The 26,442-nt window shown below is 43.0% G+C and overlaps 1 protein-coding gene across 2 annotated transcripts in view; it reads left to right on the forward strand.

Moving 5' to 3' along the window:
* Positions 1–7,204: 7,204 nt before the first annotated feature.
* BLNK (B cell linker) overlaps positions 7,205–26,442 on the forward strand; it is an 86,611-nt gene continuing 67,373 nt past the window's right edge. For both annotated transcript variants that reach the window (XM_070363587.1, XM_070363588.1), the window contains exon 1: positions 7,205–7,424. In XM_070363587.1, coding sequence (XP_070219688.1) covers positions 7,378–7,424 — 47 coding nt within the window. In that variant the 5' untranslated portion in view covers positions 7,205–7,377. The remainder of the gene's footprint in view (positions 7,425–26,442) is intronic.

Below are 26,442 nucleotides of genomic sequence, written 5' to 3' on the forward strand. Positions count from 1 at the left end.
ATTAAGCATCTTTTCATCCATCTAAAGGCTTTTCAAGGTCTTGGGTTTTGCCCACTTTTTTTCCATCTCAATTTTTAGTAAGTCTTTATCTACTAGGGAGATTAATCTTTTATCTGTGACCCATGAGGCAATTCTTTTGTCCCAATTTGTCCTTTGTCTTTTGATATTGTTGATGATACTTTCTTCCCACATAAAAAAGTTCTTTATGCTTTTCCAGTTAAATTTATTAATCCTTCTCTGATTGCTTCTGGATTTTAAGTCATAGATATGGTTATAAAAAAAATTTAACAGTGTCTTCTTTTGGTACAGGTATGGCTTTATTTTTATAGTTAGATTTCTGATCCATTGGGAGTTTTTCAAATGGTTTGAGGTATAAATCTAAGTTTTATCTTTTTCCTAAGTGGCTTTGCAATTGCCCTGCTTATTAAAAAGTCTAGCTTTCTCTTATTAGGTATGCCACATTCATAACAATTAATCTCCTTACATTTTTCTTATTTGTGTCTACACTTTCTCTTTAGTTCCAGTGGTCATGCAGAAATACCATGCCATTTTTATTAGAGAGGCTTCATAGCATGCTTTAGGCTTCCCAGGTAGCTCTAGTGGTAAAGAATCTGCCTGCTAATGCAGGAAATGCAAGAGACTTGGGTTTGATCCCTGGGTAGGGAAGATCCCATGGTGGAGGGCATGGCAACCCACTCCAGTATTCTTGCCTGGAGAATCCCATGGACAGAGGAACCTGGTGGGCTACAGTCCATGGGGTCACAAAAGAGTTGGACATGACTGAAAATACCCTGATGCTGGGAAAAATTGAAGGCAGGAGGAGAAGGGGACGACAGAGAATGAGATGGTTGGAGGGCATCACCAACTCGATGGACATGAGTTTGAGTAAGCTTTGGGAGTTGACGATGGATAGGGAAGCCTGGACTGCTGCAGTCCATGGGGTCTCAAAGAGTCGACATAACTGAGCAACTGAACTGACTGACTGACTGAAGCAACTTAGCATACACGCACGCATGCATAGCGTGTTTTCAATCTGAAAAGTCTGTCTCCTTCCACTCCCTTGATCTTCTTTGTCAGAGATGTCTTGGCAATTTTTGCTTGTTTTTATAGACAGAAGAACTGTAGAGTCTACTTGCCTCTGGCATGGTCGGAGAAGAGGATCTTGCTATTTTTCTCGGCATCACATTAAACTTATACATTAAATTGGACCTAATGGCATTCATGACGTTGAGTCATTCTATGCGAGAACATAAACTGTCTCCCCATTTGCTCAAGTCTGCTTTTATTGGGGGCCCTCTGAATCTAGATAGTCTGTTTGGGTAGGAAGATTAGGAGACTAGTCAAGCTTCAGATAAAAGGTAATAGAAAATTCTAAACAATAGTTCCCACATCTGTTATCAAGGACTTCTCCTGGCGTCCAGGACCTCAACCCCTGCAGGCTCTGAGCCTTATCTTGGCTTTCTACTTCTCTGATGCACCCATTCCTTGGACAAATCCTCTCCACCCTTGCCTGCTCTCTGGCTTCTTCATGGCTCTGACTAACAGGGAAGACCTGACCTCTTGACTGTCTAGGACCCCACATATCTGCCTCCCACCTTGCCTTTGGATGGCAGTTTCTGGCTGGTGGCTGGTCCATGTGACCATGGATCTATAGACCATGTGGTCTATAGCTCGTGCTCTGCAAGAAGAGAAGCCACTGCAATGAGAAGCCCGTGCACGAAACTAGAGTCTAGCCACAACTAGAGAAAGCCCATACACAGCAACGAAGACCCAGCACAGGCAAAACTAAAACAAATAAATAAATATTTGAAAAGAATATTTAGTTTATTGGACAGATAAAATAAGGAACTGATTTGTCTCTCAAAAGAGAAGCCCCGAGCTTCAAAGAGCCTTTGCCCATTTGTTCAAGTCACAGATGTGCTCTCTCCTTCCCTCTTCTTCCCTTCCTGCCCCTTCCCCACAAAGGAGAGCAGATAGACCATGAGCAGCATCTGCCTCACTTCCTATTTTCTCTTGGCCTTTACCTGGCCTCTTCTGTTATTTTTTGCCGGTGGTTTACCCAGGCTCCCTAACTTCCTCCCAGATCTTCCTCCATCTGGGCCCTTAACTGGCGCTGGCCAACTAACGAGGCATGGGCCTGACCAACGGCAAACTCCTGCCACTTCAGGCTGCAGGTGTCAGAAAGCCACCAGGGCCACTGTTCCTATATGACAGCCTCCCCAACCCCACCCCAAGAAAGGGGGCCAGCACAGGGGAAAGAAAGTGAATGGTTTGGGGCTTAAAAGGCCCTGGCTCATGGATCATGAAGACTGAGTGGCCTTAGGTAAGTGCTGTCACCTATCTGAGGCTCAGACTTCACATCATGAATCACAGTAGTACCCCTTTCATAGAGTTGTTGTGGGGCTAATCTTCATGGGAATAGTTATGATTAGAACCAAAGAGCCACACTGCATATATCAATGCCACACCTTGCCTACTTCCTTTGGCAATTTGCCTAAACCAGCCCTGGCAGGGGAAAAGCCATCAGCAGGTGGGTGGCAGACCAGAAGAAGTGAACTGTGACTGACCTTCCAGTTTCAGTGAAGACTTGGACTACTTCCAAGGCTCTGTCAACTGCCACAACCAACTAGCCTCACTTTGGGAAGCAACCTAGCATAGTGCATCAAAGGCAGCTCTTCTGGAAGCTATGAAAGTATTTCCACTGATGGAAACCAATTTCTGTACACATTGGCCCATGTCCAAATGCCAAGTCAGAAGGAGTCTGAATCCTCCTTGAATACCCTTTCTCATCCACTAAAAATGGAAGTTGAGGTTGAGGAGATTACACGATTCCCCTGAGGTCATGGTTAAGGTGATATCTCGATGTCAGGGCAGGGCCTTCTGCTGAATCACAGATCTCTCTTGTGATGGCAAAACTCTGTGATTGTCAGATTAGACTATGGAAACAAGCCCAGGTTTGAATCCCAGCACTGAAGAATGGTGGTACTTTGGGTCAGTTACTTAACCTCTCTATGAATCAGTTTCTTCACATGTAAAATGAATGGTGTCATAGTACAGGGACATAAAAAACATCCGAGAAGCATGCTGTGAGTTGTCATCAATGGATACATGGAAAATTTGTTGTTCAGTCTCTCAGTTGTGTCCTACTCTTTGTGACCCCATGGACTGCAGCACGCCAGGCTTCCTTGTCCTTCACCATCTCTGGGAGCTTGCTCAAACTCATGTCCATTGAGTCAATGATGCCACCCAACCATGTTATCCTCTATCATCCCCTTCTCCTTCTTCCTTCAACCTTTCTCAGCATCAGGGTCTTTTCCAATGAGTTGGCTCTTCTCAATAGGTGGCCAAAGTATTGGAACTTCAGCTTCAGCATCAGTCCTTCCAATGAATATTCATGGTTCTTTCTTTTAGGATTGACTGATTTGATCTCTATGCCATCCAAGGGACTCTCAAGAGACTTCTCCAGCACCACAATTTGAAAGCATTAATTATTTGATGCTCAGCCTTTTTTATTGCCCAGCTCTCATATCCATACATAACTACTGGAAAAACCATAACTTTGACTATATGGACCTTTGTAGGCATGGAAAGGAGCCCAAGAGAAACCAGTGCTGGTCGATCTCATCCCCAAACTCCAGTATTAATATCTTCTTGTTCTCAAACCTCACCATCTCACAGGGCTAACTGAGACTTGGGGAGGGGGGTGTTTGTCTTGGCTTTGCCCCATAGCTCTAGAGCAGATGTTAATTTACATATTTTTGTTAAATATTTAATACCTACAACAAGTACCTATAGACCCACCATGCAACTTAAGAAATAGAACACTACCATTGCCTTTGAAATCCTGTGTATCCCTTCACTCCGATTCTACTCCTGGTAACCATTCACCTGAATTTTACATTTATCATTCCTTCCCTTGGTTTGACCATTTATGTCCTAAGTAATAAATTAGTTTTACATGTCTTTAACCTTGCTCCTTGGAAGATAAGCTATGAGCAACCTAGACAGCATATTTAAAAGCTGAGACATTACTCTGCCAACAAAGGTCCGTCTAGTCAAAGTTATGGTTTTTCCAGTAGTCATGTATGGATGTGAGAGTTGGACTATAAAGAAAGCTGAGCGCTGAAGAATGCTTGCTTTTGAACTGCAATGGGATGGCATCTCTGACTCAATGAACATGAGTTTGAGCAAGCTCTGGGAATTGGTGATGGACAGGGAAACCTGGTGTGCTGCAGTCCCAGGGGTCGCAAAGAGTCAGACACAATTGAGTGACTTAACTGAACTGAATTGAACCTTAATATACTCAGTGGGTAAAGAACCGCCTGCAATGTAGAAGACATAGGTGACGTAGTTTCAATCCCTGGGTTGAGAAGATCCTCTGGAGTAGGAAATGACAACCCACTCAAGTATTCTTGCCTGGAAAATTCCATGTTTGGAGGAGCCGGGGAGGCTACAGCCCATGGAGTTGCAAAGAGTCAGATATGACCAAGCTCAAACACAAACAGACCTTAACATAACTGGAATCATGGTGTATGATCTTCTTTAACTTGCCTTTATTGCTCAGGTTATTTTTGTTATTTGTCCATGCTGATCAATTTTAGTTCACTCATTTTCACCATTGAATTGCATGAATATGCCACAATTAATTTATTCATTTTCTTGTTGATGGGCAATTGAGTTGTTCCTAGTGTTGCTTCATTTTCCATTAGAAAGGGTGTTTCAGTGACAATTCTTGCATATGACCTTGGCGTACATGGTATACTTTGAGTGTTCTGACACAGTGCTATGTCATGACCTCCTGCTAGTCATTGGTATGTATCCCATCAAATGTATTAGCTGATACTAAGCTATTTCCAAAGTGATCGTACCTAGTTATATTTTTATCCACAATGTATAGGAGTTCCAAATTTTCTTTAAGGTTGGTACTATCCATTTTCATCTATTAATAGTAATTAATTAATTTTCATGTTCACTGTGCTGTGTAGATCGAGACTGAATGTTTATCATGCTTTGTCGATCTCCACGTGCTATGGAAAGAAACCATGTCGTGTGGTCTCATTCTGTTCACAAGTTACCAGCTAAGATCTGGTGTCTTCCATTTCCATGCTTGCATTGACATTCATGGGAAGCTGATTGTAGCCGCACAGCAGTGCTGCCAGTTTGGAACATCATGGTTATCACGCTACATACCACATGGGATAAAATGTCCAGTCTGGAAAAGCAGACTCTCATTTTTATCATGTCAGACTAGACACAGTAAAAAGAAGAAAGACAAGTGGCTGTAAAAAGAAAAAGCAGAAGTGTAACTCTTGCCCTTGGTCTTCTTCTCTGGGGAAATAAGTTGCCAGCCCAGGTGCTGAACAGAGTTGTTGGTTGAGAGCAAAGCAGCCCATGGAGTGCACTTTACAGTAACAGAGAAGGAACAAGACGATTACCATCCCATTCAATGGAGCTCATTTTCCCTGATCCTGATGACATTCTACGTGCCTTCACCCTCCTGGTCTACTGGTTCCTTTCAGTTAAGAACTGTGAGGAGAGGAGGGACGAAGATCCAGAACTCCTCTGAGATACACTGCAAGAAAACTGAGCTGCATTTGGGGGGAAATAAACAATTGGATGAGTCAAGCATTTATATTTTTCTCATGAAAGATGATGTGCTCTCTTACTAGCCTGGCGAATTCCATAGTTTGGCTGGGCAGAAGGGCCCCACCCTTCAATAGCCCTGAGGACTCTGCTCCTGACCATCGGGTTGAGCTAGAAATCCAGAGGCAGTACATGAATGCGAACAATCAAGATTTACCTGGAGAAATACAGAACCTCTGTGTGGACAAAGAAGCAGCACGGGAGGAAAGGGATCCATCTACCATGTCCATTTCCCACTGCCACTGCTGCCTCACTGTCCTCCTTCTCTTTTTTCCCCTCTTCTGCCTCTTCCTCCCGCCCCGCCCCCCGCGCCCCGCCCTTTTCCTCCAGCTCTCTTGTTTTTTGCCTCTTCCTCCCTTTTCTCCCTCTATCTTCAGCCAGACCTTAGGTCTGTAACAAGGGAGGTAACAGGGATCGCTCTGCTCGGCCCTTTCTGTGTGTTCTTCAGGCCCAGGAGAGGACTGGTTACCTGGATACATGTGGGAAACATATGCCAACTTCGTAAAGATGAGCAGAGCATTCCTGCTGGAGACAGGGAAGAGTGTCCAGGTACAAAGGGAACGTCTTTCTCATTTTCTTCCTCCCTGACACGAAACTGCCTCCTGCTCTTTGAACAGACACGTTCGAAAGTTTCAGAAGAGGTAAAAAAAGAACTGTCAAGTCTTCCAGGAGGGAAGTGGACCCCTTGGGATGGGTTCAGCCCATGCACGTGTGTTTCCCCCCACCGTTCCGGGGTACCCCTACTGCTCCCATGTCTGGCCATCACTGGGTCTGGTAAGGGGCTGAAAGTGAGCAGGGGATGAGGGCAGGAGGGGACAAAGGCAGTGAGGAAAGTGGCACCTGCCCTTCAGGGGACCTCCCAGTGGCCTGATGTCAGAATAGCCTTGTTGGGAGGTTGTTAGATTTGCTCTCAGCTGACTTGATTTTGTTTGATAGCATCTGGATGTCAGCACACCTCCCGACACCATCAATCTGATAAGGTGCCCACACTGTACGGTGGACAACCTCTCCCGTTTCCCAGATCTCCTGTCTCTATCCCTAATGACCATACCTGGAGAATTGTCTTCCCATTTTACGTAGATCTTCAGGATAACTAAATTCTAAGTCTTGAAGTAAACTGTTACCACTTGATATTTATTTTAAATATGTGGGGGAGCAGAGCGAAGAGAAACTGCACAAAAATGCCATTTTCGTAGAATGATCCTTTAAGTGGAAAAGCTTATCCACGACTTCAGGCAAATGAGCAGGAAGTCCCAAAGAGACTTTCAGATGGAAATGATTATTCTGCTTTTCCTTGAGCCCAGGAAGGGGACAGCATGACACCTGCTGAAAACAAGGGCTATCTGTGTTCAGGACAACAGGAAGTAGTGACCAGTCAGAAGCTTGCCCTGACCTGGTTACAAATCTGGTTATAAAAGAAAGCAGCTCAAAGGCAATTTGCATGTCCAATAGGTTTCACTATTAAAGTTTACACAATGTAGAGTAATCAGCCAAGCTGGCTGGCTACCCGGATCACATGATTATGTAGAAACATGAAACTTGACTATGTGCTCGAGCAAGTTTTACTTCTCCCTAGTACAGAGGTGTTTGCCAGCAGCCTGCACTCTCAGAAATCAGACTCAAGTGTCTGGGACCCTTGCGATCACAGGCTTACCATGCTACTCCCGAGGACGGCCAGGGACTGCTGACGTGACCACTGGACAGTGATTTGTGACTTGTATAGTTACAAAAAGAATGGATAAGCTTAATAAAATAACTGTCCCCGCCAGTCAGAAGTTGAGGTAAGATTTTTGCCATCCAATACTTTTCCTTCTTCTTCTCCTTTTTTTTTTTCAATGATTTTACAGCATATCAGAAATACTGAAATGCTGGGATACTTTGCTTGTTCTAAGAAAGCCGAGTGTCAATTGCTATAGGGAAGTGCACTGTGTTTTTAAAGAAATGTGTAGGAACAAGTGGGCTTATTTTAGCCGGCTTTGCCAGTGGTGGATTAAAATGTAAAGTTTTGAAGAGACAATAAAAAAAGAAAAGCCAAGGGCTTAGATTCTACCAGTGGTCAGCTTGGAGACTTTAAACACAAGCTTTTCTTAAAAAAAGTTTGATTTAATCTGAGTACTGAAAGTTTTCATTGTGGATTTCTATTTAATGCTAAAGATTGTTGTAATGATTTGTATTCATTATAGTTTTACTATCTCATTTATTTTGTGGCTGTATATCACAAGTGTTTGGGGGGAGATTAGATCTATTTTTCAAGTGCCTTCATGTCAGTGCAACAATTATCTATAAAAAGATTAAATAAACCACTTAGGAAGAATAAATAAACCAGACGTGACCAAAGGGGCAAGAATCAAGAAACTCCTCTGAGCTATGAAAAAAAAAAAAGACTTTCCAAATTTTTATTTTGAAGATTTTCTTTTTGTTGCATTTAACAATACCAAGACTTTTGGACACGGGAACTTTTAGGTGTTCAATGAGTGTTTTATATTTCAGCTACCATTTGAACTTCATTTTTTCATGGGTTGTTGTGACACGTGTAGCAAGGAAGTTATCATAAATGATAAAGAGCTACAGAATTAAGGTTGTTGAGACAGAATTTAAGGGCAGTTAGCCTGGGAATGGCCAAGGGACAGTCTTTGACAGTTATAATATGGGTTATATACCTGGTAGGCCATTGGTAAATGATAGTTTGAAACGAACTGCTGGTCTAGAATCAGTAGGCAGCATGGCTGTAGTCGGTCCCTTTAAGGGCATGTTGGTAAGTGCTGCTGTATGATCGGCCCTAATGGGAGACAAGAAAGTTTTGCCCTTGGTCTCATATTGCTACACCATCATGGGAGGGGGCAGATAAAATAGTGCAAGTAGTAAGTGACTCAATGGGTGTAAGAAATGAATCGGAGTAGCCAGAGATGTTTTAACAGAGAAGATGCATCAAGCATTTAGGCTTTGTCAAAGTAAATGAACAAACCAAACCAAATAAAAATGAACATATAAATATGGAGAGCCAAATAGTGGTTACCAGAAGGGAAGGAGCAGGGGACGGGGTGGGGGGCTGAAATGGGTAAAAGAAGTCAAGTGTATGGTGACGGATGGAAACTAAATTTTTGGCAGTGAGCACACTATGATGTATATAGAAGTAGGAAAGATAAGGTTGTAAATGTGAAAGTTACATAATATTATAAACCAATGTTACCTCAATAAAACAAAATAAATGAAGAGCTAGTCTTTGAGAGGCACATAAGATAAAAAGAAGTCGGGGGACTGGACGCTTGGAGCTGGACTTGAGTAGGTCCGTTTGTAGGATGGTGAGGACTTCCTTACCAACACAGGCTGTAGAGTAGGCATGTGGGACCAGAAGCTCCTGATGAGGTTAGACACGTGGGGTGCAGCCATATCACAAAGGATTGTGAGGGCTCTGGCCGCACAGAGCTGGAGAACAGTTTACACTGTTACAGGTGTCATGCCAACAGGCTTAAGGGAGGTTGTCAAGGATGCTCAGTGAGAGGGGGACAGCTAAGTAACCCAAGCCTCTAATGCTGCAGGCCTGGCCTTGGGACAGAGCAGTGAGAAGGGAGAGAGAAGGAAGGACATGACCAAGAAACTCTGAGGGTTTCTCCCAAAGGAACAAGAAGGTTTAGAAGGTCCTTTTCAAGGATATTCCATCACTTAGGACTGTACTAAGTTTTAGAACTTCCTTCAGGAAATCCAGATAAGATTTAAAATAAAGGAGGGCAATAGAACCTAAATCACTTTATAATTGCTCCCTCAGGGACGAAGTCCAACTTTGTCACAGAGCTATCAAGAGACAACATGCAACCACAGATGGGAGGGTGGAAAGCTGAAACTGTATTGTGGATAATCATATCCTACATCCATCTGCTCAGGTGGAAGTAACTTTTTTCCCCCTACCTGGTGACTGAGTTGTTTTTACAGAACTGACCTGTTCTGATAAAGTGTGCACTGTTGATGTGGAACTTGTCAAAGAAAGGAAATTGTAAACACAACGAACCTGAAGCACCATTTCAAATACTTGCTGTAATTAGATGGGATGGCCGGGTGTAGGTAAACGAATTCTTGATCCTTTTGGTTCGCATCCTCTGTCTTGACTGGTTAACATCACTTCAGAAGATTGACAACCGTGCAATTATTTGGCATTGAATAACAGTATAAGTGAACAGCGGAGTTCATACTCTTAGGTTTATCAACACTTAAACATACTTTGCTTAAATCATTAGCCAGAAAAGTAGAGAGATAGTGAGTGTCCTTCTGGGGTGGAGGGAGTGTAAAAGGGATGACCTTGATCTAGGGCTGAAAAGAGATTAGAGGCAGAAGGAGTGACCAGGAGGAAGGAAAAGCAGAATCAATCAGGAAAGGAGGGCAGGACAGATTGGAAGGAAAGAGGAGAGTCTCAAAATGAAGGAGAATGAGAAGGTTCCAGATGGACCTTCTTATATGGACAGCTGGGGATGAATAGTCAAGGCTGAGTTCCTACTACTGAAGAGTTGAAAAAAGCGAAGTGGCTCCGCTATACGTGACCACAGAAATGTGTGAGCACAGATTTTTTATTTTTTTCTCCCCTTGAGGTACTACATGAAGTTGGTTTCTCTGTTCATGGGAATCCAAAAACTTACTAAATCTTATAGTTGATTCTCAGCCATGATTTTCCCTGGATTTTATAAGCTAACAATACCACCAGAAAAGCACCTCAGACCTGAAGTCTCAATCCTTCCACAGTAAATATTCCTGTTCACAAAAATATTACTGTTCTGGGTAAACGTTTTGACATTTACAATCCTGAATCACACTGACTATATTTCTTTCAAGTTAGTGAAACTAGTTTGTGAAGGAATTTTTATGTTTTACATATACTTTTTTTAACTTTTTATTTTCTATTGGGATATAACCAATTAACAATGTTGTGATAATTTCAGGTGGACAGCAAAGGGACTCAGCCATACATACACATGTATCCATTCTCCCCCAAACTCCCCTCCCATCCAGGCTGCACAAAACATTGAGTTTGACTCATCACCTGTGCTTGTGTATTTTTCTTTCTAGCCCCCACAAATATATATTCACTTATTTTTACAAATGCGAAAAGTCTTTGACACAGGCACAGATAAGCCAAGTCTCCCTAGTCCTTATCTTATTGGTGTAAGAATATGGTATTTTTCAGTCAAATTAACATATGTGTGACTTTAGGAAACTGTACTTAAACTTCCCAGTCCCAGCTTCTTCAGCTAAAAAGATAGAGATAATAATAGCACCAATCTCAAAGGGCTGCAGCAAGGATTAGAGAGATCCTGGCACACAATACCTATTGAATGGAAAAATGATGGTTATTTAGTACCTCTATTGTTATTCTTATTAATTCTATAGGTGTGCGATTGACTTTCTGAACAGAAAAAGAGCACTTTACATGAATCCTTGATAAATTTCATGTCGGTTTCAGTTCTTCTTTTTAGCTATTTTGGCTATTTTACCTGTTGATTCTGACATCTGTGGCATTTAGCTTTGCATGGACTGTAGACGTGACAAACACCCTTTCTCTGCCTTCATCTAAATGGCTAATAAACTGTCAAGCATGACAGAGCCCTGTCATGGGTGTCTGGGTCTCACAACGAGGGCTCTCACTTGGAGATCCTATTTGACAGATCCTGGGACATGACTTTTCTTCTCAGGTCTTGGAATCCTTAACTGGAGTTTCCAGAAACTTAACTTTTCCAGTTCACTTCTTCAGAAGCAAATTTATCTTCTTTTCACCTTTCCGTCACTAGCTTCCTCTGTGGCCCTCTCTGTTTCTGTCAATGGTGTCACCATTAACCCTAAGTCTGATTCATCCTGCCCTCTGTACTTCCACTCACCTACCACACCCTCCAGTCTTTATTTCATGATACTTCCATATATGCCCTTTTCTTTCGTTTTCTACCACCCCTTCCTGGATAGGTCTTCATCACCCCTGTGTCCCCTAGCCACAAAACGAGAAGTTTGGATCTGATTATTCTCAAAGTCCCTCTCAGCTCTGAATGCTGTGTGTTCCTTTAGGCATGAAAACCATACTTGAAATGTTACATCTTCTGAGGCTACCATTTCATCCCATGACCTTCAGGAACTATGTCCTGATGGAATGATCAACTTATTTGAGATAGTTTTCAAAATACTTTCAAACACTTTTCTTACAAACTCTTTGAAAAGTGTCCAACTCTGAACACCGGGGTCAGAGGATTCAACTAGACAGCATCCAGATACATGATCTAGAAGATAGCTATCGTGTATTTTAGAAGGACAAAGCAACCAGTGCCCAAAAGGGAAGGGTTCCAATTGCCAACTACTAGCTATGGGTCCTGATGATATCACTCAACTTCTCTAAGCCTCAGTTTCCTCAACTGTCAAATAAAACTAGAGATACCTTCCTCACAGGTGTGTTCTGAAGACATGGGCTAAAGTACCCAGAATATTTGTCATATGGTCGGTATAACAAGTAAGAAAAAGTAAACACAACAATCAGTACTTCAGCCCACCCTTCACAAGCGACTGTTTGTTATGTCTCTTCCTACTCATGGTAGTAGATCCAACCCCCTTTAAACTGGAGTGGCAAGCAGAGCAGGAAGATGCCCAGGGGCTCATCATGGTGGACAGAGCACAGCCTGAATATAAGTGTGTCTGGGACATCGCTCTTATCATTCTTTATAAGTTTTAGGTCAGAGGTGCTGATATGAGAGATCACAGAGGAAGCACAGCATCTAATGTCAGAGATAAGACAAACTTGCCAGGAAGTATGATTCCCTGTTCTCTTCCCACTGCTCACCTGCATTATTTCTACTGAGAACCTGCCCAACTGGACTAACTTGTGTCCTACCAATGGACGGAATTCTCAGACAGGTCTCTTTCTTCTCATGGGCAAGCTATATGGGAGCCACATTAGAAATTTGCTTAGTGTTTGTGGATTTCAGGACCATCAGCTAGGAAACCTCAAGGTACTCTTTCTCACCCACTCTCATCTGGGCTGTGCCAGGAAAACACTAAACCAGAGTCTGCAAATTCAAGGTGCCCTCTCTCCTGGATCCAATGATCATCTGAGCAATGTGTGACGTGGCTGAACAGTTCCTTCCTCTTGAATATGTTCCCAAATGGGCTACGATATAATTAATTAGGTTTCCGAGAACTGAGCCACAATCACATTCCAGCCCTACCTCTTACATCACTGGATAGGAAGAGATTGGGCTGGTACCCAAATATTTAGGCACACATTTATAATCTCTTGGTTTTTCCCCACAGATGATTAAGCTCATCTGTTCTGTGAAGAATTTACTTATTTGGTGCAGTTTCAAAGAAGATCTTACTATTGCCCTCCTGTGATGACATCAAGGCATCTGGGCTTGTTAAAGAACATGAATAAGGAAAAAAAAAAGAAATTAAGTAATGCCTTATTATAGAGAAATTGAAACACTTGATGGCTTTTCTTTGGCTTTTTAATAAACCCCATAGAAGCTGTCTTACCCTGCCCTTCCCCCAGACATAGCTGCATCATTTAGATCAGTGGCTCTCCACCAGGGACAATTTTGCCCTCCAGGGGACATCTGACAATCACACATCGGATGGGGTTGCTGCTCACATGTAGTTGGTAGATGCCAGGGACACTTGAACATCCTGAACTGTGCAGAGTAATCCTCACAGCAAAGTATTATCTGGCACAAAAATGTCAACAGTGCTATAGTTGGAAAACTCTGATTCAAATCAAGTGGAATGAAATTTATGTAGAATGAGAAGCACAGATTCACTTGTATATACTTAGAATGCAGAATGTATTAAAGTTTAGAATATAGAATATATAAATTATATATTATAAATTATAATATATAAATTATATATAATATATTATATATAATATATGAAGTTTAGAATATGTAATATATAATAGTATCTTTGCCATTGATGTGGCCTCTGCTTGCTGGACTGATTTTCCTCTGTCTGGGATGATCTGGGTCAGTGGTTGCCAAGCAGAAAGTCCAGAAGTTCTTGAGTCTGTATGTCAATGAGTTGTTTTTGAAAAAAGAATTTTTAGTGTCAAACAAAGCTAGATGCCAGGAACTACATGAATCACTGAAGCATATATTGTTCTCTCCTAAGTAGAAAAATGAAAGCAGGAAAAGATTTCCAGACATCAGGTCAACCTTGGAATACTCTGTTTCTACCTCTTTAAGTAGACTGGGCAACTTGAGTGGAACCCATGAGATCTAGGACAAATATCAGGTAGACTCTGGTTTTGTGGGCTGGTGCTCTCTGGGGCTACCACTGCCTCCCTGTCAGACACACTGCATGCCTTGCCTTGTGATTTGGATTTGCCAGTCCTTTAAATCTCAACTGACCTGGAACCATTCTGCTTCTTTAAAATGACCTTGCATCTCTCTATTTGCTCTTTTAGGTGTTGATATCTAAGCTCTCTGTAACAGCTTCAGTTTTCTCATTCCATGTACTTGCTGGGCTTTCTTAGCCTACAGGAACCAAGCACACGATTAGAGGTTAAGAGGATGGCACATTCGTTGTTCCAGAAATGGGTCCCCCCTGCAGATTGGTGGAATTCCAGCCCCCATCCAGGACCTGCCTCAAGATCAAAGGAGCTGTGAACCCTGAAGTGTGACCCTGGCTTGCTGTCTACCAGGTCCCACCGACCTTAAGGGTCCCTAGCACATTGCAAGGAAGCAGCTGACGTTGGCACACAGGTCACCTGGCCTGCAGTGGACACCCTCTCTCAGGGAGCCACCCCTCCTGCTATGGGCTGAGCCTCTTTCTGTGCCATGCGCTCCCATCCCCAGTTCTACACCCCTCGGCAGGCAGGCTTATGTCTTCCTTCCCACACTGGTACTTAGTGCTACAGTTGGGACTACCTGCTCCCAACAGCTCCTCCCTCGCAGCTGCTCCTCCCGGTCTAACCTGCCTGCTCCTACCTGTCCTGCCTCATCTCCCTTCTGAAAGGTCATCCATCAGCAGCTATATCTGTAGACTGATTTTCCACTTGGGTGTATTCACAACCCTTTTACAGCATCATGGCCTAGGTCCCCAAATTGGAAGTAGTCCCTTAGTCCAGCATGGCTGTTCCAATGCTCATTTCCACAGCAAAGCATGGAAGCCAGCTTAGGGACATGTTGCATGTCCTAGATGAAAAGTGCTTCCCTGTCTGCCCCTTTCCTGAGAAAGAAGCTCGTTACTCCCAGGGCATCCCTGCCTCCCAGAAGGCTACCTGGGCATCCTAGATTGCCACCAGATTTCAACCCTTCCTGAAGGGAACCTGCAGCAGAGGTCACTGAGTTTTCAAGGCCTGTGCCATGCAGTCTCACAGCCCCCATGGTTGCTTTAGTGCTCTGCTGTTGCAGTCTTGGATTTTCAACTAGGAGCCCTGTATTTTCATTTTACAATGGGCCCTGGAAATTATGTAGCCAGTGATGGTCACAAGTTCCATGAGCTGCCTAGGCTGAACCTGTTCCCCCTGCAATACGTCAGGACGCAAACATCAGTGGAGAAGCCTCATCCCCTCCTCTCCCCAGCCTCCAAATCAGAAAGGTTTACTTGGCAGGTAAAATGGGGAAACCATCTCTGTACTCCCTCAGGTAAAATGCCCAGAGATGTGATGTTGCCTATATAAGCTCACACTGACAAGGCCCAGTCTAGAACTATGCCTCCATGCTTGCCTATGAGTAGGGAGGAAGAGCAGACCATGTCTACCTCTTTTTTTTTTTCTGTGTTATTTACTGGCTAGTAAAACATTCTAGCTTAGTCTGTGTTCTATGTTTCTCCGAGACTCTTTTTAAATTAAAAAGCAGGTAATTTACTAGTCAGAAATCCCAATGAGGCCCTACAGAATATTGCTGTCAGTATTTCATGCTATCACATGCTTCCAAGTCCAAACTTGAATTTCACACTGACGCAGGCATGTCTGGTACCCTGTGATACTATATATTTTTCAAGGAATGTTCTCACAACAGTTCATGTAATCTGAGAGGGAGTCATAATTAAAAAGAGCAGAGTTGGTCTTATGCATAGACTAAGTATAAAGGACCATGTGGTATAATTAAGAAGTGCTGCAGAAAGGTGGTTTTTTTTTTTTTTTTTTTTGCTGAATTTTGGAATTAGGCAGACCTAGGTTTGACTACTTGCTCTGTACTCCATAGGTCTTGGTCTCTGAGAAGATTACTTAATTCTTTTTAGCCTCAGCTTTTCAGGAAAATGAGAATAATAATAAATAACATAATGCACGTTCAGTTGCACAGTCATGTCTGACTCTTTTCAAACCCACAGACTGTAGCCTGCCAGGCTTCTCTGTCCATGGGATTTCCCAGACAAGAATACTGGAGTGGGTTGCTCTTTCCTCCTCCAAGGGATCTTCCCAACCCAGGGATCCAACCCATGTCTGCTATATCTCTAGCATTGGCACATGGATTCTTTACCACTGAGTCACCTGGTAAGCCCATATAACATAATAAGGGTGTTGTAACCATAAATGTATTAAATAGAGAGTAAGGGTTCTGAGAATGTCCCACAAATCCCTCCTGGCCTGGGCTCTGCTGTTGCCCCAAATTGTGTCTTTAGAGAGACTTCCTTCTGTGATAAAGCAGTATCTTAGAGTCCTGGCTCAAGATTAAACATCACTGTAATAGGTTCAGGCATTTAGCTCTTTGCCATCACTAACACCCAGGCCAGAATCTAACAGCTCATCGTGGGGGCAGAAAGCTGTGCTCTTCTGTCTCCCACACAGATGTGGCTCAATCTATGGTTGTTAGTTGAAAGAAGGGAACATTGTTCAGGAAAGTGGTGAAAAGAAGGTGAGAAAGGTCAGAGGAGGGAGACAACACCTAAATCGAGGGAGGCTATAACTAAAGTGCTTGGACAACAGGGTTAGAGGGCTGAGCTCAAAGGCAGAAAGAAATGTCCTCCCTCATTGACTATGCTGTTGTTTACAACTTTACTTGGTTCAAAACGTAAAAAGCTGCAGGGTGAAGAATAACCTTTTAAACATGTTTGGCATATTAATGACCATACCCAATCCTAGGCGGGAAGGAAACAGTCATTTTTAGCACAAACAACTACAATAGATTCAAATACAAACATGAAAAACATACTTTCAAAAAGGAAAATGGCAAATGTAATACCAAACTGAAAACACCCTGGTGGCTCAGATGGTAAAGAACCTGCCTGCAATACGGGATTTGATCTCTGGTCAGGAAGATCCCTAAAGAGCTTCTTGAGCAGGATAAAAGAGGTGAGTGGAAAAGCTGACTTAAAACTCAACACTCAAAAAACTAAGATCATGGCATCCGATCCCATCACTTCATGGCAAATAGATGGGGGAAAAGTGGAAACAGTGGCAGATTTTATTTTCTTGGGCTCCAAAATCACTGCAAATTTGACCACAACCACAAAATTAAAAGACACTTGCTCCTTGGGAGAAAAGCTATGACAAACCTAGACAGTGTATTAAAAAGCAGAGACATCACTTTGCTGACAAAGGTCCATATAGTCAAAGCTATGGTTTTTCTACTAGTTATGTGCAGGTATGAGAGTTGGACCATAAAATAGGCTGAGTGCTGAAGAACTGATGCTTTTTAATTGTGCTGGAGAAGACTCTTGAGAGTCCCTTGGACTGCAAGGAGATCAAATCAATCAACCCTAAAGAAACTCAGTCTTGAATATTCATTGGAAGGACTGATGTTGAAGCTGAAGCTCCAATACTTTGGCCACCTGATGCAAAGAGCAGACTCACTGGAAAAGACCCAGACACTGGGAAAGATTGAGGGCAGGAGAAGGGGATGACAGAGGACGAGATGATTGGACGACATTAGTGACTCAACAGACATGAGTCTTCGCAAACTACAGGAGATGGTGAAGGACAGGGAAGCCCGTCATGCTGCAGCCCATGGGGTCACAAAGAGTAGGTCACGACTGAGTGACTGAACAACAACACCACCAGCAAATCACTGGAAAACTGAGCCCTCTACATGTATGTGACTATTTTGCTTCTTAAATTGTCTTACACCCTGTTCATGGTCAAAGTTCTCTTTTTACAGCAGAAAACTTTTTTATTTCCTATTATCATCCTATCAACAGATTATCACAGTTATCCAACCAATTCCAGATGACTGAATCAAATTCATTTGATGAATGATGAAAACAATTCTTAACATGATTAAAACAAAAGCTATTTGTGTGCCTCGAAAGTAAAGTAGGGGAAAAAACATCTGCTTTAAAATTGCTAGTAACTACTTAGTGGGTCTGAGGCTTCCTTTTGGGTTGATGAACTGTTCTGCAACGAGACAGTGGTGGTAATTGCACAGTACTGTGAATTTACTAAATTTACTTACTATTCACTACGTTGAATATTGAAATAGTTGAATGAGGAATTTTTGGTAATAAAATTATTTTGCATATTTACTGTAAAATATTATATTATGGGGATACATGATCATTTCATTTGACCAATTAGATACTGTGTCAAAGTACTTTTTTAAAATGTATTATTGGGGAATTCCCTGACAGTCTGGTGGTGAGACTCAGCGTTCTCACTGCCGAGGGCCTGGGTTAGCTCCCCGGTCAGGGAACGAAGATCCCACAAGCTGAGCAGTGTGGCCACCCCACCACAAAAAATGTATTATTAATAAATGTTCCTGTAGGGTAAACATTTAAGAATGACAATGCTTCCTTCCACTTTAATCTCTACATATGATATTTTCCAATACTTTTTTCACTCAGATTCCAAAGAAATGATGAGCTTGAGGCAATTTTTTTTTTAATGTATCAGAAATACCATTCTTGCAATATCACTCCTTGAAAATTTACTCCCTGAAAATATCTTTGTTTTTTGTTTTAGAAATGATTGCTCAGACAAGTGGGGTGTAACATGTAGACACAGCCAAGGTTCAATTTTCCCCCCACTAAGGTTAATTTTTTCTTTTAAACACGCCCCTTTTCCAGAATTACATTTTCAGAATTTTCTGAAAATGAGTAGAATTACTTGTCATGCAGTCTTACAAATTTGAGAATCATCTGCTTTACACAATAATTTTCATGCTGTTAGAAGAAAGACTGTAAACATCACAAAATTCTAGCTGTCAGCACCTGGTTAGAACAAGAAACAAATCAGAGCCCTGCACAGTGACGGGGTTAGATAACATGACCTCCAGGGGCTCTTCCAAACCCAAGTGCCTTCTTGAATTTTTTTGCTTTCCACAACCTGTTTCCACATATTCTAGGAAGAAGTTTCCCTTTACCCCAGGTCCTCCATGCTATGTGGGTGAGTGAGAGCCAGCACCAGAGAGATGAAGGAAAGTGCTACATCCCTACAGACCCTTAAAATCAGGGAGCCGAGAGCCTGACACTTCTGCTGTCACATCAAGGGACAAATCTCCTAGGACCTCTGTACAGCGAATTTAACCCACTTTCCTGTCATCTCATCCATGTCAGGGCAGTGTGTCTCCTGCCTAACTGCCTCTGATAGGGTAAAGTGCACCAGGAGGTTTTTTTTGGAAAGGACTCAGGGTATTAGGATCCTCTTTATTCCTGGTTGTGCCAAGTCAGCCCAATTTCTGTCTGCTTATAACCGAGATCCGCCGTCTAGACACGTCAAAGACAACCACAAAGTATTTGCAGATCTCAGTGGGAAAAAAGAAATGGTAGTGTATGGAGAAACTTGCAAATTACTTTCTCTGGTTCCTAGGTGGTTAGTGAGACAACCCAGGCCGTGAGATGCTCACATAGAAGGTGCACAGTTGCCCCCACTCCAGGACTCTTAAGTGGCCTTTCGGACTAGGGTGATGAGACGGGCGCACGGGGATAGGTACCCAGGTCTCCTTGCGGCTGAGCCCAGGCACTCTACTTCCGAGCACGGTCTGCACCTGAGAGCCCTTGCCATATTCCTTCCTGCCAGCTGCGTGTGCTGCCCTCTCTGTTTCTCCCTCCCCCTGCCTTCTGTCCCTTCCTCTTTCTTCTTTGCCCCTCCCTAAAGACCGAAACAAGCCCTGCAGAGCCCATGCAGTCTTCCAGCAACAAGTTGAGCAGGGAAGACTTGTAGCAGGGCAGCAGTGGGAGCACGTGTCCTCAGTAAACACCCCTTGGCTGGGGGAGGAACTGGATGCCTTCTCCAGGGACAGAGAGGAAGGTGCCCAAAGGGGCACATGCTGAAGCTGGCCATCCACCCTGGTGAGGGGCCAAGCTGAGACAAAGAAGCACACGTCACGCAGGGATGGTTGAGAGCATGGGTTCTGGAGTTGGATGGCCTGATTTCTAAACCCAGCTCTGTTGTTCACTAGTTGTAGGACCTGGGGCAAGTTGCTTCTCTGAGCAAGTATTTCCTCACTATAAAAGTTGAGATAATCACAACAATGTGAAGATACAATGTGTATGTGAATACACTACTGACTGTACACTCACTTAACACTAGTTATCATAAATTTAATGTTATGTGGTTATTTTTTAAATGGGATAACAATAGGACCTATATCACCAGGCTGTGAGGGCTAGATGAGATAATACACGCAAAGTACCTGGCACACAATATATGCTCAGTGAGTGCGGGCATTCACTGCAGTGCCACTGAGTATCCATTTGACCACTGGCCTGGCTCTCTGGGCCTGGACTTGTAAGCATAGCTCTGGGCTGTGGTATAAACTGGAGGGCACATCCCTGCTGTGGAAAGGCTGGTTCTTGAACAGGAAACTTGGACCACATGCGGAAAGGATGGAGCGGCATGTGAGGGAAAGAGCTGGGGGAATCCTCAAAATTAACCTGGGGACAATGGCAGAATTTCTTTGGAATTTAATGTCCTCCCTTCCAAGAGGAGGTTGACCCAGGATATTCCTAAAGTCTCTCTCACCATCAGACTTCTGTGACTACCTTGATGACAGGCAAAACTAGGAGTTTTGGAGCTGTGTGGTCTGAGCCCAGCACTGGGGTCTCCTGGGCCTTGTATCTGCGTCTGTGAATGGGGCTGGGGGAGACCTTACTCTCAGGAGCATCTTGAGGTATCCTATGGTAGAAAGGACTTGCCAAAACTTCTGTGCCAGCTTCACCACGGACCGTCTCCAGAAGGAAGGGACTTCGGTTGCTGAATTCGCAAATCTAAATATAACACCAGTAATGCCACAGGAAGGCTGGCCCGGAGGAAGCTGGGCCAGGCTGTGGGGAGGAGGGACGCTAGTGCGAGGACCAGGGCTGCTGAGTGCAAAAACAGAACAGTCACTCAAAAGCAGCATTCTGTTTCAAAATGACCGTCAGTAGCCACAGACTTCAGTTTTGAGACAGAAATTATCCAAAGGGAAATTATTTTGTGTGAATTAGAGATGCCCCCCCCAACCTGCACCTCCCACCTCCCGCCCCATCTGTCTCTCTCTGCCCTTCGGTCTGACACAGGTCAGATGTTTCTGTCGTGTGACATGGTGGCAGAAGGGACCTTCCTCCTACATCACCAGAGGCAGGGCTTGTGTCATAGCAGCTCTGAATCCACACGCGCCTTGCTTGGTTTGCTCACTGAATACTGTGGAATAACAAAACAAATACACATCTTGCATAAAACAAATAAGATTAAATTTTAAGGGGAAGACCCTGCCCTCAAGTCAGTTGTTGTTTAGTCACTAAATTGTGCCCGACTTTTTGTGACACCTTGGACTATAGCCCACCAGGCTCCTCTGTCCATGGGATTCTCAAGGCAAAAATACTGGAGTGGGTTGCCATTCCTTTCTCCAGGGAATCTTCCCCACCCACGGATCGAACCTGAGTCTCCTGCACTGTAGGCAGATTTTTTACCATCTGAGCCATCAGGGAAGCCCCTAAAACGTTTAGTTGTATCCAAATTTTGAAGACCTTTGATTGCCAAGATAATGAGTGTGTACCTTATCCTGCAAGAAACTGGGAGACAGCAATGACTATCCATGAGTGGAGCGACATGATAAAAGGAGCAATTTAGGAAAATGAACCCGAAGAAGGGGAGAGGCTAAAGGGAAGGAGACAAGATGGGGGAACACAGAGGAATGGATAGAGAAGATGGGGTACATATATACAATGGACTGTTACTCAGCCATAAGATGAATGAAATAATGCCCACTTGCAGCAGCATGGATGGCCCTAGAGTTTGCCATACTGAGTGAAGTCAGACACAGAGAGAGACATATCATATGATATTGCTTATATGAGGGATCTAAGAAAAAATGATGCAAAGGAACTTATTTACAAAACAGAAATGGACTCATAAACTTGGGAGAGTGAACTTGTGATGGCAGGGGAGACAGGCGAGGGGGGGGACAAATAGGGGGTTTGGGATTGACATGTACACACTGCTTTATTTAAAGTGGATGACTGGCAGGGACCTACTGTGTAGCATAGGGAACACTGATCAATATTGTGTGGCAATCTGAATAGAAGGAGAATTTGAAAGGGAGTAGATACATGTGTATAACTGAGTTGCTTTGCTGTACACCTGAACCTAGCACAGAATTGTTTATCAACTATACTTGAATATAAAATTAAAAGTTTTTTTTTAAGAAAAGATGGGTTGGAGCACTGGCGTAGTCTATCATCCTGAGATCACAGTGGCTGTAGCTGTAGGAGTGAACAGGAGGGTAAAGAGAAGGGTAAAATTTGTCTAAATATGAATTGATATAACTAGTGATAGGAGATGAATAGTCAGAGAAAAAGTGAAAAAAAAGTTGGAAATTTCAAGAACACCAGATTATTTAATTACGTATTAAATTTAATAACAAAATATACCATAAAATGACTAGTAGCATCTTAAAAATAAGTCCTGAGTCAATAAGTGAGATCATTAAAACTCCTGAAAAAGGAGGAAGTCAGCTAAGCAGACCTAGTGATGATCACTGCATTTTTAAAAATCTGTTCATAGTATGAAGTGCTCAGAGACTGGATTTTTTTTTTTTTTCCTCTATATATATACCAAAGAACGCATTAGAGATTTCTACTCCAAATTGATCTTAGAAACATATAAGATGGAGATACCAGGCCAGTTGTGAGGAGAGCACAGATAGATGTCCTAAGAGTACCCAACCGAGTAGATGTAGATAATTCACAGGCAGTCATCTGGGCAGTTCAGAGAGAGGCTGAATAACTCTCGGTCAAGACAAAAAGCCAGGCTTGGTTCAGCAGACACTGGAGAACTGCTGTAGGCCTTAGAAGAGAGAGCAGCCTGGTGAAAGCTGGGTTTTAGAAACATGAGCTGAATAGACCCTGACAAGCCTTCAGAGCATGGACTGGAGAGGCACAGTGCCAGAGGCAGCTTTTTCCTAATGTGAAGGGGAAGCTGTAGGCTTGGATCTTGGTTGCAGGAGAAGGACCAGCCCTGTGCATACTGAAAGGATGAAGCTCCAGATCTGGGCTCGAGGTTAGGATGTGGGGATGAAGAAGGAGCAAGGATTTGCCTTGTTCTTTTTGTTTGTGAAGAGTTGCTTGAATATGAAACCTTCTTTAATCCATTCCTAAATCCAGATTAAATAGGGATTTTCTCAGATAAACATTGCTTTGCAGTCCACCTTTTCTCGAAAAACAGTGAAAAAAACATCATAAAGTTTGCTTTCTCATGGTTCTCTGTGAGTGCACTGAGCTAAAAACAAGATATTTTCTGGGTTTTTTCTACAAAACTTTAAAGAAAGCACTTCTTGCAGATGATCCCATCTTTCAAATCATCTATATTTAACAAAAATTATTAGAAAGGTATTAATGAAATATGACTTTACTTGGAGAACTCTTTGATGGTCTGGCCATATGCAACTGCCTTTCCAGTGAACTTCATGCCCATCCTGCTTCTAGTAGAGCTCTGCATCCCACCAGTCCCTCCTTCCATGCCAATCAGCCATGCTAGGGAGCATTTTCAGTCAACCATCCCTGCCACTACCAAAAAACAAAAACAAACGAAAAAACACCCCAGAACCGCCAACAACAGCAATAATAAAAACCAATTCTGGAGTACCTTCCGGTCTGGAGAATATCTATCCAAGCTCGTTCTACAATGACCATCTATTGCTTACAGCTGCCATTATAGTGGCATACAAAATGGTTTCACTGTCCTAAAAATCCTCTGTTTCACCTACTTATCTTTCCTTCCCTCTTCCTGAACTCCTGACAACCACTAATCTTTTTACTGTCTCTATGGTTTTGTCTTTTCCAAATTCCAGGTGGAATCATACCTTAGGTAGTCTTTTCAAACTGAATTCTTTGACATATATCACATTTTTAATCAGAAATCATCAGAAATTAAAAACTATGCAACATATGCAACCAGCCACTATTTGCCTCTGAGTCCAAAAAGAAAAGAAAAATGGTTATCTTTTGCCATTCAAATTACACCGGTCCTATCCCTCTTTTACAGACTCCCTGCCCCTGGGATTCTGGGAGTCCCAGGCTGCTTGTACCTCCCACATCTTCCCCCTGGCTCTTGCCTATCTCCAGATCCATTCACCACTCTCCTAGGAGCCATCCTGGTGCAGATGGCATCCTCTAGGTTCCATCTGGATTTCTTGGGCTCCTTCCACCTCTGGCCACAGACCCATCCCTTATTTCCTCACAGTCCTAAGAGAGTTATGAATGTGTAATAAAACTTCACTGAAGTTTGAGGAATAAGAAAAGGGAAGTACATCACGAAGAATGATTTATTTTTGTTACTAGTCAAGGCTTCACTCAGTAGCCTGGACCCTACCTCAGGCTCTCTCTGCTTTGCTCCCAGCCAGAGAACACTTCAAATGCCAGCTTGCTTCTGCATGGTGAGAATGAGTGCTTCTAGGAGTCAACTCAACCTGTAGTCGAGGGACCAGCAACCAGGAGGCCCAAAGAAGACAGGAGACATCCTGATACCAGAGCCCAAGACCTGTCTACCACATCCTCATTTCCCTCACTTGCAGTTTCTAGACTGGAGTCTTTGCAGGATGAGCGACAGTGAGGCTGCCCATCCCCCACAGATGGGGCTATGGCTGTGTCTTAGTCCTAACAGCACCACATTCTATGTTCTTCCATGTTAGAGCACCGTATTAGGAATGGCAACATCTCAGCCAGGTTCTCTGCTGGGAGCAGGTCTGCTAGCTTTTGGATTATTGCACAGCGTGAGGGGCACATAGGCCCTTTATCTCCACTCTGCAGCTGCTGCAAACTATGGTTCAAGAAAAAAGCATATGACTATAAAATAAACAAAAATACACAGGCACCAGGTAGTCTAAATTCACACAGAGAAAAATCAAGTCCCGTAAAGAAGTGACCATCTAGTAAAGCATGCGTCCAGATTGGGTTACCCAACTGACCAATCAGTTTCTCTGCCAGAAACTCTACACTTGGGTTAATGAGGACTTTAATTTTCTGCAAGCAGGTATTTGCTTTATTTGGCACAACTGAAAGGTTTGCAGTGGAAAAGGGTATGATCATCACAGCAACAACAATCACAGTGGTGCTCAAAGGGTGGGCTCCCGACAGGTAGAGTCAGCGCCACCTGGGGACCTGTAGAAAATGCAAATTCTCCAGCCCCACCACAGACCTGCCCAATCAGAAACCCCAGGGGTTGGAGGGGAACTCTGGGTTTCCAAGGACCTCTGGGTGATTCTGGTGCAGTTTATTGTGAGAACCACTGGTCTGCCAGATTCTAAAGCCTCTAAACTCTTCTTTGAAGACAAAAAACTGCTCGTAACTTTCAAACAATGATCTTTCCTCTTTCAAGACATCATGGGATCTAAATGAGATCCTGGTTCAGTCAGGGCCACAGTACTCCAGTGTGTTGGTAAATAGCTAAGTTTATTGATATTAACCCAAAAGCTTGAAAAAAAATTTAAAACAACAGGAAAGGAGAGAATATAATATTCAACTTGGTTTATATAAGGAATAATAATTATTTATATGACCTGCTCACTATTTTGAGTGTGAAAATGTCATACTGCTTAAAAATAACATATTAATGCTGTTTTAAAATGTAGATACGTGTAGATAAGCTTTGTCCTTCATTGTATTTTGTTAACATAAGCATGGCTATCTCTTCACAACTTTAAAAGATGAGAACACTGAGATCCCATTATCCTTCTCCTAGCCTTGCAAGGATATCTCTGAAAGGGATAATCAAAGTGCAGCTACTTTATGCCTTACCTATTTTCACCCCCACACAGCTTATCACAGTGAAACAACTGTCGTTCAACTCAAGAGCATCTTCTCCTGAAACAGTCCAGTTGCACATTTCTTTGCTATTGCATATCCTCCAAGTTGTGCTAGAAGACAAAAAGTGCTCCAGAATGGAGCAGAAGATACTAAAGAAGGCAGCAAAAGCTGTGCACCAGACCGTGTGTGAAGAGTTGATAAAGGGAGCTGAGGGCATCACCACATCTTCTTGGTCTGGGGGATGCCGACTTGTACCACGTAACAAGGTTGGCAGCTGAAACTGAGCAGTCTGTGGATGGCAGGATTTGAGTGAATGAGATGCAGAGGGAGGAAAAAAATTTAAACACAAAACATGTAGTTTGTGAAAAAATTCAACCATTTGCTAAAATTATAGATTATAATTATTTTAATAATCTATCAGTTCAGTCGCTCAGTCGTGTCTGACTTTTTGTGATCCCATGAACTGCTATAATTAAAAGTAATTATGAAATGCCAAGAAGCATCAACTACCTAGCTGAATAATTGAAAAAATTACATCAAACTTTTTTGCAACAATTTACATGTGACTATTTACGCCTACAGCAAAGTCAGTTATACAAATCAGCCTCTGGCTCCCTATTACTCTGCCTGTGTCCCACTCTTCAGGAACCTCTGATAGGATCCTTCACTCCAGTTCAT

This window comes from Bos mutus, chromosome 26, assembly GCF_027580195.1.
Source record: "Bos mutus isolate GX-2022 chromosome 26, NWIPB_WYAK_1.1, whole genome shotgun sequence".
NCBI lineage: Eukaryota > Metazoa > Chordata > Mammalia > Artiodactyla > Bovidae > Bos > Bos mutus.